The sequence below is a fragment of the Periophthalmus magnuspinnatus genome, chromosome 15 (assembly GCF_009829125.3).
Source record: "Periophthalmus magnuspinnatus isolate fPerMag1 chromosome 15, fPerMag1.2.pri, whole genome shotgun sequence".
Lineage (NCBI taxonomy): Eukaryota > Metazoa > Chordata > Actinopteri > Gobiiformes > Gobiidae > Periophthalmus > Periophthalmus magnuspinnatus.
This window is the reverse complement of record NC_047140.1, coordinates 25,942,232-25,960,397: the sequence shown is the minus strand read 5'-3', so window position 1 is coordinate 25,960,397 and position 18,166 is coordinate 25,942,232. Positions and strand designations below refer to the sequence as shown.

Below are 18,166 nucleotides of genomic sequence, written 5' to 3'. Positions count from 1 at the left end.
GATGTTATTAATCTGTCTTATTGTTGGATTTATGCATATAATGGCCATTACAGACTGTGGGACACACATAAGAGATGCAGCAACGAAGAAGCTCTCATCAATGTCACATAATCCCAATTTGTTCTTTTTCAAATGTGTGTTTTTTCCTGCTGAAACACATTCACTAGAGAGCAGAATGTTCATTTAAGTGCCAGGCAAATTATTCACTTTGTTCACGTTTTATTCAGTTTGAAGAACGCTACTCAATCCAAATATAAGCCTTGTAACACTTTGTCTAAAGTGGACAAGACTGGAACAAAATGTGAAATATCAAACTATCACATTTCTTGTTTTGAGACTAAAAAGATTAAAACATGATTATTTAAATTATTACTCTGAAAACTCTGGTTAGAAAAAGATAATAAAAATGAAACTTGGTCATGGATGGCGTGCCCTAAAAAGTTCAGTGTCTTGATGTGAGATTAGTTTTGTGTCTGTGTCATTAAAGGCAGTTCAGGGTCAGTTGAATGGGCCCATGTCCAGAGGCACTGACTGACACATTAGCAGCGCTGGGCAGAGGAAATCCCACTCCAGCTCTTGGATAGACAGATTAAAGCCACAGGTGGAGCTTTTACCATTTAAAGAGGTTAAGGGATGGCTGACCGTGAGTGTCGGGCGTATATAAGCTCAGATCTGGAGAGAGCCTGAGTGAGCTTATATGAGCTAAAGTATATTTAGCGTTGGGTTGAGAAGTTTTGTCAAAGACTGCTTAAACGTATACAGAATTCACAAGTAGCCAGCCCATGTGTTGTTAGGGAAAGGATCAGTTACGTTTGGCATTCTGCTACTACTGCTGTTCAGACAAAGGTTTTCTTATCTTGTCCGTTTTAGTCGACAGATTCTGTGAAAGACGACATAGAACCATAAGCTACTAGTATTTTAATAGGCCCTGCTTTGGTTATTTGGTTTATCTGATTTGTAATTGAATCTAATCTATTTGTTTTATTACATAGTGGTACATCAGGTATTAATATTGATAATGGCCACTATCACATGACTTATATCAGAGTTTTCTAATCATTTAAAATGGTGTTGCTGTTATGTAACGTAGATATTTTTTTCTATCGGACTAAAGGCATAACGTTTAGATTATCATGAGTCTAATTTCCTCAAATAATAGAAGAACAAAGAAAGCTGCAAACATAACAAATATTACAAATTCTGAGCGTTCCCAAGTGCAGCGTCCTGAGCTAAAATCAATAGAAACGTGCCGTGTGTGATGCCAGAATAACACGGCACCACAAAAGCTGCTTAAGTCCGTGAAACACTTCCAGACAGGCTGCACAGTCCTGCCGGAGCAGAGCCAGAGTCGACCAGGAGAAGAGAAGAAATCAATTTATACAAGGCTCTAACAAGTCCACTCTGTGAGAGACATGTAACCAATACAAGTTTGTGTGCATTTGAATGCTCCTGCAAATCCAATACACAAAGGTCTTTCACAGTGCGGAGTGCTCTATTTTAAAATGCCATTCCTTTGCAATGCATGAGCACAACCAGTTTTACTACAATGAATACCAAAGACATCAAAATGAAATGTTGCGCCTATGCAGCACGTTTATAAAGCTCCAGCAGCAATATTTAAAACAGACTTTTAAACTAAATATTGTACAGGCCAAAGGTGTGGCACTGATTCATTTGGGCTTGGGGTGGGCTCACACAGGAATCCCAACATGGCCTGAGAAATCCTGTTCAAATTTAATTGTCTGAAGATTTACAAACTAACGACAATCAATTGTGTCTAGTTCCTGCTGAATCATTTGTCTGAAATCCACTGGGGCATTACCGGTGGCAGAATGTGGCAGTATTGTTGTGAAGACGGGGCTTTTAGATTTCTCAAAAACAAACACTTATTAACAACATGGCAACAAGCCCACATTCCTGTGCCAAGTCTAAAATGAAGGGCTGGGGTCATTTGAACAATAGTAGTAGAATATATTTGCAAGTTTAAAGGTGAACTATGTAACTTTTCAGGTGGAGGGTTCTTCACCTTCATGTCTCCATGGAGATGTTACTGCTTTGCTTAGAATGTTCCACAGTATGAGATTAATCTTATCTCCATGGAGACAAACAGGCTGCACCACCAGGTCACATGTACTTTTGGGCCATAAAAACACCTGTAATTTAATAAATATAAGACAGATTTAATTCTACCCTGTTGAACATTTCAGGCAAAGCAATAACATCTTCATGGAGTGTTTGTCCACTGATCCAAAGGTTGGACAGAGGTTGTCTGCGCACACTGGTGTGTGAATGTGTGTGTGAATGGGTGAGTGGTTCCTTGATGTGAAGTGCTTTGAGTGCCTTGAAGGTAGAAATGAGCTACATAAAAATGTGAACATTTACCATGGGTACATGGGTAGCAGACCCAGCACCAAAAAGTTATGTAGTGCCTCTTTAAATTTGCAAATATATCCTACTTCATTATTCAAACCTCAGCACTTCATTTTGTGGCTCTACCTCACACTAGAAAAGCTCCAGAGTGCACCTTTACCAAACTATAATATACTTTATCACTTAGCAACTATCAAAAATTGTCACTGCATACAAAATGGCCACAAAATGAAACATACTGGATTAGCATGGAAATAATGTGTAGTCCATACAGTCAGTCTATTGTGTGTGTACACACCTCTTCCTATGGAGGGTAAATTGAGATGCTATCAGATCATGAATGTTTACTTTTAATTTCAGTTCAATAGAAGACAACTGCATTCAGCTACTTATCTAAGCAAAACACCTTTCCACAAGATAGGCCCTCTGGGACAGTGGCATCTCCTTAAACAGAAATACAGACAATAGATACAAAATAACATTAGCTTTTTAAAGGTCACAATAACCCACCAATGCTAAGCTCCAAAAACGGAGACAGGGGCAAAACACGGTTTATGTTGTTGGTTGTAGCTAGAAGAGATTTAGGTAACACGAGAATATCTAAAAATGTGTTTATCTATCATGTTTAACACTTATATTCATACACTCGCACACATTTTTGTGTTGCTGAAGTCCAGACTGAAGAGAGAACCAAATCCATTCAAATGTGATTTTGTGGTCCAAGGTTATGAGATCCTAATCAAGCTGCTATCTCATTATGGAGCAGAAGATACAGTCTGCAGAGATACAGAGCATGACCGTGACAATTATCTTAATAGCAGAGCAGCAATGAGTCAACTCCGAGCACAGGATTCGTCAAATATGATTTATTACATTGTGGAAATAGACAGGTTCAGTGGGGCTGTTGCCTTGAACGATCAAATTCTTAGCACAGCAAAATTGATAGTGGCTTTTAAGTTTATGCAGGCTGTAGCACGATAACAGTTTGGAGCTGTGCATAGACTGTAATTCAAATATACAACATGACATCCAAAAGAGGATTGGCTCCCTGCATTTTTGTTACTTTTAGCTCTATGAAACAACAAATACATTGGTAAACACTTGGAAAATCATTGGGTTACGGTACAATTAAAGGTGTGTTCTGTAACTTTTCTGGTTGTCTCATGGGTATTTGGGTTATTGCTTTGACTAAAATGTTCCATTGCATAGCATTAAGCATATCTATCTATACAGAGACAAGCAGGTGCCCACACACAGTAAGAATTAATGGGGTTTTTTTTGTTAGTTTTTGCAATATAACACTTACAGAACGTAATATGGGCCCTTCAAAAATATATGAGGATTTATCTAGGGAGAGACTCCCTCCACAACTATATAGTGAACATAAAGCTACCAAACTCTGAAGAAGATGAGAAATTATATACTTTAATAATTTCACATATAAATCGCATCTGAGTATAAGTCGCTTCCCCAGCCAACTATGAAAAAAAGTGCGACTTATAGTCCGGAAAATACGGTACTGCTAATTATGGCATTGTTCTTGTAACATGTCAAAATGTCACCTATGAACAGGGCCCTTCCCTTTAAGACTACAGGCAGAAAACATATAATAATCCCATCAGCGGCGCGTTGGCTGACATTAATCTTTCATGTGTCACCCTGTCAGAACACAAGGAAATCTCTAAAGTACTAATATAATTACTTTGCTGCAGGACTGCCACTGTAAGCACAAATGAGTGACGACCAAAATGAGAAAGAACAGATTTATGACTTCCTGTACAGCCGCTGACAGAAAGCCAGATTGTTCGTTATTGAATAGTAATACTCATAAAATAGCAGTGAGGGTAATGCAATTAGTTTGTGCAGCGGTTGGTTCAAACATTGTCAAAGTAATAAGTCATGTATAGCGCTCATTAAAACTAGTGAACAGTGATTTGTCTTGTTGTGACAAAGTATAAAAACAGGTGAACTGTAATATAGGGTGTCGTGTATCACTGAGATTTATAGTTAGTCAAATATAGGCAGAGTATGGAGTAGTTTTTCTCAAGCACGTAGACTTAGTGACGATGGGACGGTGGAAGGTTTGAATGGAATCAGACTTGAACTTTAACAGCCACATAAAATGTATAACATTTGCAGATTTTTGCCATCCAAAAACATTGCAAAAATCAAAAGTATACTGTCCAAACCGGACTTGGAGAGACTAATCCATGTGTTTTTCTCCAATAGATTAGACTACTGTAAGAGCCTGCTCACTGGCCTCTCCAAACGAGTGTTAAGACAGCTGCAGTACATCCAGAACGCTGCTGCTCGGGTCCTGACTAGAACCAGGAACAGGTACAGCACATGCGTCCTGTGCTCATGTCTCTGCACTGGCTCCTGCAGCTCAAAGAACAGAATGGCCTTGCACCAAAGCACATCTCCGACATGTCAGTGCCATATGAACCATCTCACACTCTGAGGATCCTGCTGGTACCCAACATAGGGAATCAGCGTTTCAGTTTTCTGCAGCTAAAACCTGGAACATTCTTACTGAAGATGTGAGACAGGCCTCTATTTTGACAATGTTTAAATCCAGGCTCAAACAGTTCTGTTTAGCTGTGCATATGACTGAAAGGTTTTTTATTCTGCACTCTTCTCTTGTTCATTATCTGATAATTATTTATGTTTTGATTATATTGTGATTTTAATATCTTTTTTATTATGTAATGCACTTTGAATTACTTGTATACAAATTCTGCAATACAAATAAACTTGCCTTGCCTTTAATGGCGCTCTCCCTTATTCATACTGCTGTTCTGCTCGCTGTCCTTGAACAAAACAAACTCAACCAAAAAAGAGTTTGTGCAGATTGGCTACAGAACTGTGGCAATATTATTAGTACCCAATTCATTATTTCACTATACATTTTATATATAATTTCATTAGTGTATAGCCTTCTTCACTGGAATACTTGTTTGAGAGACTGTTTCAAATTTCTACAAAAATCACTGTATTTAAATATACTGTATAATTAGATTAGTTAGAGAAGTGACTTTAATATTGTGCTCCGTACTAATTTATGCTTTTAGCATAACAGTGAATGTTATGCTTAAATTAAGTAATTCCAGGACCACACTTTGACCAATATGGGCATGTTATACCTCTTTTAAAAGCTCTGAATCCATGTTTGTTCATTATAATAAGTCACAATACATGCACAAGCAAAGAATCACCAGCATTACTTAGCCATGTTAGCCTGTTACTATGTAAACAAAAGCACTGCACTGATGTCCTGTGAACTATAAAAACTTCAGAGCCCTCAATACTTTCACAGTTCATGTGACAGTCACACGTGATTAAAGCTGAGGTTAATGTGCAGAACAGGTAAAGTGCCTCTTTACGCTCAACTCCTCACTGCTCACTGTGAGCACTGAACGGTGCCTAAAATGTTAACATTTACTTTTGTTTCCAGTTTTCTCTATCTTTCCTATCTGTTCCATTAACTTAGATTTAATGATGCTTTTCACCTTTGTTTGTCTTGATCAAAGAGTTGCTCCATGTGGCTCCTTACTATTAAGTAAAAGTGCAGCATGTCCCCGTGGTGACAGTGCAGTCTTGTTTGGTGCTGCTGACGGGGCGTTTGGGTCACACAGGCTGGAGTTGGACAAATGCTCTCTAAGCCCGGGCCGACTGCTTACTCTGCAGGGCTACACTGTTATGTCCATTACAGACAGTGACTGTGTGTTGTCCATAGGAATCCTGCATCATTTCAGTGCCAGTATCTCACATGAGGCTGTGTTCTGTGATCTAATTCTAGACCTGATTCCAAAATCCCTTCTCTCATTTATTCTCTATATTTAATATGTTAACAAGCTGAAGCAAAATATTTATACCTGGCTCTACCCATTTTTTCTATGTAATATGTCCCACGTCCAATTTTTGCCATTTTCACAAATAAAAAAACAGAACATGATGAAGCATGAAAAACCTGTAATACTTTTGTTTCTTACATTAATAAAGTGATATCTCTAAATTTAAGATATTTTTCAGCATCTACTCACCTGCAGTGTACGTCTTGCGTTGACTTTTAGAGCAGTTTTAGAGATTCAAGACTATCTGCTGCATGTCCCAGTTTATTTGTAAAATAGTGAAAGTGAAAAAAAACAGATTTTTGTTGTACCCTGTGTAATTTCTTTTTATAACAGAACTCAAAGACGTGATCCATTTCAGCAGGAACAGGTCATAACAAATTACACAGAATGGAACAACAAGTACTCTAAAAAATCCTTTTCAAAGTAGGTAAAAGCTCTATTTTCTGAATTAGAATACCACTTCAGATACACACATACTAAGCCCAAAACCAATAGAATTTCAGATGTACACATACAATACTAAGAGTACGTAGAAATCTTATAGCCAATACAGTAAGAAAACTAGAGATACACTTGGATAAAAATAGCACAGATTGCATGTGAACCGGAGTCCCTGTGTGCTCCCTGACTAATGACCTAATTGGCATTTTATTGATTTGGGGTCGATATAATAGAGTGAGTAGTTCCTATAAACATTGAGATTGCTGTTCCCACACTCTTAAACAGACAGTGGTTTATGTGCAGCATTTGGGGAGCTGGCTGGAGTCACGCACAGAGGCTGAGCTCCTGTGGGGGCAGGCTAAACGTTTCTCTGCCCTCCTGACCTCACCACGGCATTTTCTGACCACATCATAATGACTCATTTATCAACAATAGCAAAGCATATAACAGGACCTATCACTAGGGCTGTATAATGCTAAGTTATATGAAATCAGCTGACTATTAGATGGATATTAGAGCTGCGGTGGGTAAGCGGTTGATGATGTCTTAGTCAAACAAACTTGAGTTTAAGATTAGAGTTATATAAGGATTTCTTTGACACAACAGCAGAAAGGTGTGAGTGAGTGAGTGTTAGTTGAAAATTTGGTATTTTTTTGGTATTCATATTGTTTTTGCATGAGCTCCTGTGCAGTTGTAGTCTTGTGAATGCAGTTTATGTTGGGATCTGCAGGACATGTCTTTAGTCGACTGCAGTCCTATTGGGATACATACTAGGGTTTCCAGAAAATCATTATACCCACATACTAAGCAATGTTGAAACCAGTATCAAAAATGTAATTAGTAAAAGGCCAAATGATAATATAATATATCTATTATACAAAAAATAATCATTATTGTGGTATCAAAAAATCAATCCTTTTCCTTAGTATCAAAATCAGCATAGAAACTTTAGTACTGACAACATTAGACACTGAGCAAAAACAAAACATACTTAAAGAAGATCTATTGTGCTTGTGTTTGCTATAGCTGTATAGTTATAATTTATGACACCCGTGGATCATTACTTTATACATTTAGACATTTTAAATTGCAATATTCATCTAAAATAACTTAATAAAAGAAGCAGGTCTGGTGACTTCTGCATTAGAAAACTGCAGATGCCAATTAATCGGTAAAATGGCATGTTGAAAATAAGCAATTAAAGATTGCTCAAACATGCATAAATCACTCTAAATACAACTTCAAGAGGATAAATGAGAATGAGAAATAACTATAACATGGTTAAAAGTTGAAAGTTCATTTTGCAGAATAAGTCTGCTTTAAGACTATACACCATGTTGCACAAACTATTTCATACTGGTGGTTGTTAGTGTTTGTTTTACTTGATAATTGGAGCCAAACTTGTAGCTTGACTGCATAAATATCTGATCGCAGATTCCAAAACAGCAAAACCTCTAGATTTTAGAAATACTTGCATTGCTTGCATTGCATTGTTATTTCACTGATTCGGTTCAACATTACACTGCACTGGCCCGTTAATGGTCTTGTGGTTCATTTAAGTGAGTAACATCATCAAAATGAGACAACTCCACTGCTGCTGCAAAGTTTTACAGCTATAGAAAGACTTTTCAAGCACTAAAGTCAGAAAGATAGAACATATATATATCTGAAAATGGCCACAAGTGATTCATATTGCGAGAAGACTCCGAGGAACTGTATATGAGCCCAACAAGCAGAAACAAAGCAAAAAGTGGCTGACCATATATTTGTGCACCGCAGTGAACTCAGATACTGTGGTCAGCAAACTGCCAGGCGCTCGGCGTGACTGTATATAAGGCTATGAAAAGATGGGACCCCTGCAGCTTTTATAAGACAAGACAAGCCAAATGTGTCACTTGGAAAGTAGAATGGGTAGTGTCATAAAAATTCAAATACTACGCCAGGTCATAGTTAAAGGCCTATTATTATTCATTATGCAGAGAACTGATGATTAGAGCTACTCTGGTAACGATATGGACTTAAAAGGAGCCTCATAGATAAGACACACTGTACATCAGAGAAGGAGGGATGAGAATATTGACCTCTGGAGAAGGAGGGGGACTTAATATGTACAATTACAGAAACAGATGTATATTTTTCATGAACAGCATTACACAACAGTAATGTCTAATATGAGCTGAAGTCATAAGAGTAATTTGTGCGTGATAACATAGTGCTCTTATCTCTAAACACAAATTATGAGTGGTGATGTTGTGTGGAAAATGAAGGATTAAATAGGGCTGCACAATATGTCACAATCACAATTTGACTTATTTTAATAGATTTTTTTCAGGCCAAGGTTTAGTTTATTTCAACTGCTCACCAGCGCTTTTCCTCAGAGTGGCCATGTGATGTTGCTGTGACATGTCCGCTCAGCTGATTTAAACAGGTTTTGACAGCACCATCTGCAGTCCGACTTCTTCAGGACAGCATCCCAGGTGTGTGAGAGTAAAAAAGCCCCCTTGTCCCGGTTTAAAGTCCCGTGGGCATGTTTCTGTATTTCGCTTGCCTCCTTAATCCAGCGACAATGTCTGTTGTCCTCTGTTCCTATGACGTTTTCTCTGTCGAAACTCTCAGGTATAAAAACAAACTAAACCTTGGTCTGAAAAAATAATCTATTAAAATAAATGAACAAAAGACCAATCATCAAATCGCAATGGCTGCAATTATTTCATAGAATGTCCTTTTCAAAGAACAGCTTTAATTTTGTTGTACCTACAGTTTAGACCTCTACAAACATGTTCTGAAATTCAAGGGATTGGTATTCTAGTTTATAAATTCATATTTCAGTCTTCTATGAAATGGTAATTCTCCTGAAGTTGTTTACAATTTGCACTCTGAACAGAATCCAACTTTTTATGTCACAAATTTAATTGCAATACCTGTCTGAAAACAATCGCTTTTCCCCCCAGAATCTTGCAGCACTAGAATTAAAACTCTTTTTGTAATTCTAATCTCATTAACAGCAACCAGAAGTGTATTCATTTCACACTTAATAACACTAAACTACGTATGTTACCAGCTCAAAATTCAAGGTTCATTTAGAGTAATTCATCAAGGCTGTGTTACTTTTTTTTAGTTATAATACTAGACTAGCTATAAGTGTATTGCAAGCAGACTTCTTCAATCTTTTTGGCCTAATGGCTCTGATTCAATCTAACACACTAACGTCATTATAGTCAGACGCCTGTTGCTTAATGGAGTAGATGCAGAGAAGCAGTTTCCCTTTTGTTACAGCGTCTTTGTCCACAGTGTTGTCACTTAAGCCCTGTTTTCAATACTGAACCACATTCGTGTGCGTTGAGTTTTCGCATGATTTATGACTGTTGTCCGTCACGGCCCGAAAAGTGGCTTATAGCGTGAAAAACCCTGCTCTTTGTTGACTGCATCAAAATAAACAGGCTGCGGCCATGACTTTGTATTAGGCGGCTTGAGGCTCGGGGGGATTTTCCGAGATGGTGGAATATGTGCAAAAGGTGACCGGGGTGAGGCCAACCTTCCCCAGGCTGACAGCTATAATTAATGGCACAGTGTCACCCATATACACCCCAGCCTCTCCAAATGCAGCCAGTAGTGAGACAGAGCCGCCTGTGGAAATTGAAAAGCAGAGTACATATTTGGTTTGGGTGCTGTTGTCCACTCACCTTTGGATACTGTTGCACCGGGATGAGGACTCTTTCGGAGAGCTTGATGTTTTTATTGCTGATGATGTCAAGGTATTTCTTTATGTCGCCATCTTTTCTGAAATCTTCACCATCACACTTTTCGATTTCTGCAAGAGAATAAAACAGAGCACAACGATTAAGCATTTTAGAAGAACTGGAGAATATGGTCAGTTTATTAACATCAACCCTGATCATTGTCCAATATATTTTATGTAATTATTTGTGGAAAGTAATAATAATAATAATAATAATAATAATAATAATAATAATAATAATAATAATAATAATAATAATAATAATAATAATAATAATAATAATAATGCATCAGAATTATATCACATTTTCTGGACATTCAAAGACGCTGTTATTCATTCACTCCACACTCGATGCTGGTAAGATACTATTATAGCCACAGCTGCACTGGGACAGACTGATGGAAGCGAGGCTGCCAATCTGCGTCCTAGGTCCCTCCAACCACCATCAATAGTCTCACACACACACACAACACATTCATACGAGGCACTGTGGGTGAAGTCCCTCGCCTAAGGACACAATGTCAGGTTTTTGTCATTAGCGCACTACTGTGGCGCCTGATATTCCCAGCAGCCTTCCATCCCAGTACTAAGCAGGTCCAGCTTGATTAGCTTCTGAGATCTGACGAGATAAAGCTTTGACAATCCGGTATGGCCATGAGTGTGAAACAAGTGAAACGAGCTCTACAGCAGGTTTTAATCCTAATGATTCCTTGTACAGATCTATTATTACTTTGATACGTATTTGATGGAATATGGCTTTTAACAAGACAAACTTTTTATCAACTCCATTCACACAAAAAATCCAATTTATTTCTTCCAAAAAAAAAAAAAAAACTCTTCTCCAAACCACATGCTTGTGCGGACAGGGCATTTTGATTTGATTAAAACCCGAACAACCCAATTTTGTCAATTGTTGTCAACCAGGACCAAACTGGAGCTGTACTTAGAGTAAGTAGAGTAGTGGAATTTCCCCATCACTTGCCAGCAACTAGACAGAAATAAGTCTGCAATATGTTAGCTAAGAACAGGTTTATGACAGCTCTGTGTATATCCTCCCGCATTTAAATTGCAGGATCATGTTATTCAATGGCATATTTTACAGTCTACCCAGTAGTCCAGTGATCCAGTAACCCTAATCACAACAATAACAGTCCAAGTGTCTCCGCTGCAGCTCACTTCCCTGTGAACAGCCCTCTAATGAGCTGTTCCCAGTCAGTGCTCCTGGACAAATGAATGTGATGTCCACACTACACAGAGATGTCACATTAACATATAAAGGGGCATCGTCATGGGGCACTTTGGTTAAGACTGGCTGACTCAACCCTCATGTCATATTTGCAGTTCACTGGTTCCAATCAAAATTCAGGGATACTAATTTGTAAAACCTTGTGTAAATTTGTACGTGCATGCCCCCGAGTGCACATTAAAAAAATAAATGTCCAGTTGGTGTTGGACATAAAGTGGCCAGCTTAGATTTTACTACAGCAACAAAACTGAACAGAAATGTGACTTCTATAAATAAGATCATTCACCTGAGGGAACCTTTTCTTGTTATCACTAATTAGCACCTGAAAATCCAAGAGAAGAAAACCCCATTTTGTCTTTATTAAGACTTAATGATTTATTTAGAATGAGCTATTCAGTTGTATTTCTGCACAGACAAAATTAGGCAAGGCAAGGCAAAGGAAGGCAAGTTTATCTGTATAGCAGAATTCATACACAAAGTAATTCAAAGTGCTTTACAGAATACGAAAGACATTAAAATCACAATAAAACAAATGAAACATAAACAATCATCATAAAATTAACATTAAAAGAGAAGAGTGTACAGCTACGCACACAGCTAAACAGAACTGTTTGGAGCCTGGATTTAAACATGGTCAAAGTAGAGGCCTGTCTCACATCTACAGAAAGACTGTTCCAGGTTTTAGCAGCAGAAAACTGAAACACTGATTCTCCATGTTTAGTCGTGACTCTGGGCACCAGCAGGAGGCTGGTCCCTGAAGTCTTCAGAGTGTGAGATGGTTCATATGGCTCTAACATGTGGGAGATGTACTTTGGTGCTAGGCCATGGAAAGACTTGTTCACAAACAGAGCTGCTTTAAAGTCTATTCTATGACCCACAGGAGCCAGTGCAGAGACCTGAGCACAGGACTTATGTTTCTAGTCAGGACTGAGCAGCAGTGTTCTGGATGTACTGCAGCTGTCTTACTGCTCATTTGGAGAGGCCAGTGAGCAGGCCGTTACAGTCTAACCTACTGGAGACACATGAGGTTTAGTATGTCACTTGAATTTTTTTGAAAACACTGAATTGTAGGAGTTGATGAAACTCGGTGAAAGTGTCACATTGCACTGCTATATCTGTTGCATCATATTATTTCTGCCACTTTTTATAGTTAAAGAAAAACAGAAAATAGCACTGTGACATTTTGTGTCCCATACATTTTTTTGTATTTGCCTAAATTAAAAAAATGTTTACTATTTGTATCACTGTTTTTCTCTCATCATCTAAAAACACGTCTGCAAGTTAGTGAATCTATAATGAGTGAGTGACTTGTCAACTTGTCGTCTGCAATATTTAACACCTAACTCAGCATTATCCATTAAATATCGCTAGAAAGATAGCAAAGAGAGTCAGAAAGATACTTTTTTTTAAAATATAATTTAACATTGTATCTAAACAATGGCTGTCAAATTATATGTAATTTGTTCTGTATATAATATATAATAATGAAGCTTCTTTCAAATGTTTAACTGAATCACTTGCACTTGACACAATATCTCTGATTAAATCTGATAGTGTGCGGAGGACAAGAGGAGACTGGATCTGTGGCAGTTTCTTTCAGTGAAGCAGTGAAGTCTGAGCTGCAAAATGAGCTGTCAAAGAAAACACTCAACAAGGGGAGGCTCTTATTGCAAAAAGTACAGCTTCTAGTTTTGTATATAGTCTATATTTTCTCAGCAATATATCAAATAGGCCTATGTCTACCTAACCTCATTTACTTAATAGGTGATGTCTCTAGAAACAAAGCCCCCAAAAAAGTACTTTTCCAATCAAACACAAACTGAACCACAAATAATTAAATAAAAATAATAATACTGTAAACTACCAAAGAATGAATGGCACAAAACATCAACACAGACCAAGCTTTGTATCTTGTGAAGGTAAAATTACTATGTGAAACCTTGACTTGTACTATCTACTGAGCTGTGACGGCCTTAACTAACAAAGCAGCACAAATACACAACAATCATGAATTATTCTTTTATCTGCCAGAACTTTTAAATCCGCAAAATGCTTGGTAAATGAAAAACCTTGACAATTTCAACTAAATCTGACTACAAAGATTGAGCTAACTTCCCACAAACCAACTGAGAATCCATCACAGACAAAACCAAGCCCCTAGATGTGGCTGCAAGTCTCACAAAAATCCCAAATATGCTCTGATATTTTAGGTGTTTTAAGAGGCAAACGGTAGTACTCCTAGCAAAGTGCATTGTGGGAAAATCCTTCATTCAATTGCAGCACACAACCCGCCATTGAACTCTGAAGTGGATTGTCTTTTCGTAAGTATAAAGGAGAAAGCGAGAACTAAGGACATGAAAAGGGCAAGAAAAGTGGAAAATGTGCTTACAAAATCAAAGTGGAGAGGAGCATTCACACAAGCATCCTAGCTGTTAAATATGGGCTGCAAAGCAAAATGGCATCCTTCAGATCAGAGACTCTCTTGAAGGTCAGTAGTTTCAGTCCCTGTTGTGGATGAAATAAATCTCATTTGGGGCAAAGTGAATGAGTTGAGAGAAAGAGTAGAGGACTTACTCCACATGAATCAACAAGAAACTTATTATTGCGTTTTTATCTGTCCTGAACTGTGGAGTAACCCTTTGAGTGGCCTGCAAACCGTCACTGCTCATACAAGTGTTATGTATTATTAGAATCTGTAGAGTTGTGAATGAACACTTTGAAATGATCGTGCAAAAAAAAAAAAAACCCACAAAGCTCACATGACACAGGGATCATGGAAGTCTCGACCAGCTTCCTCCACAGACTGTGTTGTCTTGCCAAGGCTGTGCACTTTCCAAGAGAAGTTTTGGTCCAGTCTTGGATCGGGTCATTGGCCTGCGATCCAAAATACACACTTCCTCAGTACTTTACAAAGATGTGAGTTTGGTCACCGGTGAAGCTCCCCGTTTTCAAATAGGCGTGAGGTCCATCGTATCGGAAAAAAGTAAAGGAAAAAATATCACAAGTGGCTGAAAAACATGGTGGATTTCTGTAGAATAAATAGACGAACCACTAAACTGAGATAAATTTGATTGTATTTGTTAATCATAGTTGACCAATGAGCTCCTTTGTTTCACATGTGTCACTGAAAAAAACAAATCTGCCTGAACGATCGCATTTTAACAGGTTTGAGATGCAAAAGAGAGTGTGGGGACCAGACTGATATCAATACACAGCGATATCATTCTGGATTCGCCAGGCAAGTATGTCATCACTCCATCGCCTCATTTGTCTCCCACTCATCGTCTCGTCATCTATATAACACTCCAGAATAAGGGTGCAGAGATTTTGGGCCGTGATGATATGGCCAAAGAACTGTAGTTTCAACAGGTAATAAATAAACATAAAAATATGGAATGTAGTCACCGATGAGGATGCACAAATAAATTACAATCAAATCAAAATAACAATATTCTGTCTGGGAAAAACAAGATATTTCTGTTGAGACTTGAGACAGCTTGTTTTGAAATGTGATTTTTGTATTAGTTTAGCCGTTTTCAATTTCAGATTCGAAAACATAACGCAAATCTAATCAAAACAACATTTATTCCCCACGTAATTGTTCAGCTCTTATCTTTCATTTGACTACACTAGACGCATAGATTAAATAGCAAACAAGAACAGGATTTGTTTTCTTATATATGAAGGAACTCGAGTAGAAACTGTATCTGAAAAGAGCCTGTAAATGCACAAAAGGCAGATGCCCTCGACTTTGACATAGATGTCACAAAATAATAGTGCCAGTAAGCACCTCTCCTTTTGTATATTTCAGTTTTTTGATTCTGCAAGGTTAGCAGCAACAATAGTCCACTGCAAAAAACCTAACAAAAAACCTTTAGCAATAGTGCGGCAGCGGCCACTTTATTTTTCAGGAACACATTTGACACAAACTTCTGGAGCTGTCAAAGTTTTACATTCATCAACTTGACTTTGACTTTAATGCATGTACAGTACAATAAGTAACATTTAGTGAGACGTAAAATACATAAATGGCTTCCCTCATTATAACCAAATCAAAAACGGATTATTCCACCCACTGAAAATCCACAATTCAAGCTGAACGAATTGCTCTAATTACATTTCAATACCTGATTTCTGGCCAGTGCCAAACACATAATACCAAGGGAGTGAACCTGGTGGCAGAACAAGACACGCAATTAACTGATGAAAGAAAAGTGCCCAGGGAAAAAGTCTCGCTCGTTCAGACCCCATGTTGTTTAAATGTGTTTTCTGTCTGAGGTGATGGAAATTAAATACCACTGTTTTTGGAATTGCTGTAATAAAAAGCTATTACCTTAAATGACTTTTTCGAATACAACAAGATTATGTCACAAAAAATGCTTTTTTTTAATCTAAATTGATTTATTCATTTTGTTTCTGACATTTGCAGGTATATTTTTGGAACAGTTGTCGCCATGCCTCGGGTTAATAAACAAATCAGGTAAACTTGTTAATTCTCACATCTTTTTCTAATTTAACAGAGTCATTTAAAGGAATGTGCAAATCATTTCATTTCATTATTAAATCTTATGTCTTTGTGAATTTCAGGTTGAGACTCCTGGAATAGATCATTAAAGGTGCTCTATGTAACTTTTCTGGTGGATGGTATACCACCTGTTTGTATCCACGTTATTGATTGGCTTAGAGTGTTCCACAGTATGGCATTACTGTACTACTATTTTCATGGAAACAAGCAGGTGATGCTGTGAATTGCAGGTCAGATCTTTGGAAAAGCGACCCAGCTGAGAGTAAGTGCATGTTCAACATATTCAAGGGCAAGTCAAACAATAAAGGTCAAATGTAGATAACTTTAATGCCATTGTGGATCATTTCAGTGGGTGAGGCATCCTCTCTGACCTGGGTTACAGTGATATCGGGTTAATCATTATTTCTTGAAATTGCCTTAAATTTTCAGTTTGTAAATTCTAAGGCAGAAATATAAAATTCAAGGTGAAACAACTAAAAATGTAAATCATTTCTGGTCAATATCTAAATTACCTTGTTTTGCAAAAGTTTTAGAAAAGTTAGATGCAAATTAAGTTACAATTTATTTAAATAAATGCTCCATTTTGAAGTCTTTAGAAAAGGTCATAGCACTGTCACTGCAACCTCAAAGGTTTTAAATGGCATTTTCACAGCCTTGATAACAAACAAGATTGTGTAGCTCTGTTTATTGATTTAACTAAAGCTTTTGATTCAGTAGATCACAAAATCCCCTTGAAGTGGTTGATGCATACATGTAATTAGTTCAAAATCATCTTTCAAACAGAATTAGCCGATGGGTTTAAATACATTTTTAAACTTTAAACAAAGGACTGCCCCAAGGTAAAATTTTGAGCCTGCTACTTTTTACTATATTTATTAATTCCATTGGTTGCAATTTAAGAAAAAGCCTTGTACATTTATATTCAGATCATGTTTTCTATGCAAATGCTCCCTCGGCTTATCATAATAATTTTAAAACTGCAGCAAGATTTTAATGAAATCCAAATTTCTCCAAAATTAATCATAATTTACCACTGAATGCAAATAAAACTTTGATAAACTTTTAATACAAGATATCACACACTAGAACTGAAATGGTAAGAAAAGCTTTTGGTTATTTTGCTTCCCAAAAATGGAACACATTTCAAGAACATGGACGACTGGATACATTAGTGCCATAAATGCACTTTAATAATCTGGCAATAAACATTTATAATCACACCTGCTCCTGTTTTAATGTTTTAAATGGACCTATGCAGTTATTTGTTTTGTTTGTTCTTGTCTGTATTGCAGTGCATTTTAACAAGCTACTCATGAAAAAAAGAGTCTGTTGGTCTCATTGGGCTCTCCATGTATAAATAAAGATAATGAAATGAAAAAAATGAAAAAAAATAAATAAATAAAATCTGTGTATACATGTAATTATGGCCATGTTTGATGGAAATAGCTCATTATCCCACAACAAACCAGCCTCGTGCATTTGCTGACGTTGTGCATTTAAATACCTGATTGACAGTTTTTGACATTACTAATCAATAGTGTGCAAAAGTGGAGTTGAATTTTAATATCACATCCTTATCCTAGCGATCTTTATAAGGATATGGAAACTTTTAGTCTAAAGTTATTATATATTTAGTCTATTTAGATTATTTCTGTTCTATGCTTAAACAATTTGACAAAGGGACTTCAGGATTCAGAAATCACACAAAAAACATTTAAGTCAAATTAACTATGCTCAATAGTTTTAGCGCGGTCTTCATCTTATCCAAACTAGTATTAGACCACATAGTAACATGTAATTGTCATTCTATTGTCTTATTGGCATAGCGTAAAGGGCCTTTTCCGTAGTAGCCGTATCATTCCTATGCTTTGGTTATATCTTATTTCTGTTTAGACATTATTGTTCCAAACATTAATATAAAGCAGAAAGTTAATCGGATTTGCGATAAAACGTAATATCTTCTATTGTGGCTTCTCTCCATGCATGTTTTT

General features: G+C 37.2%; 1 protein-coding gene across 1 annotated transcript in view; it reads right to left on the bottom strand.

The window, feature by feature from the left end:
* The window catches only part of khdrbs2 (KH domain containing, RNA binding, signal transduction associated 2), a 75,262-nt gene that overhangs the window by 52,269 nt on the left and 4,827 nt on the right, over nt 1-18,166 (bottom strand). The window contains exon 2 of the mRNA XM_033979686.2: nt 10,349-10,476. Within this exon, the coding sequence (XP_033835577.1) occupies nt 10,349-10,476 (128 nt within the window). The remainder of the gene's footprint in view (nt 1-10,348; nt 10,477-18,166) is intronic.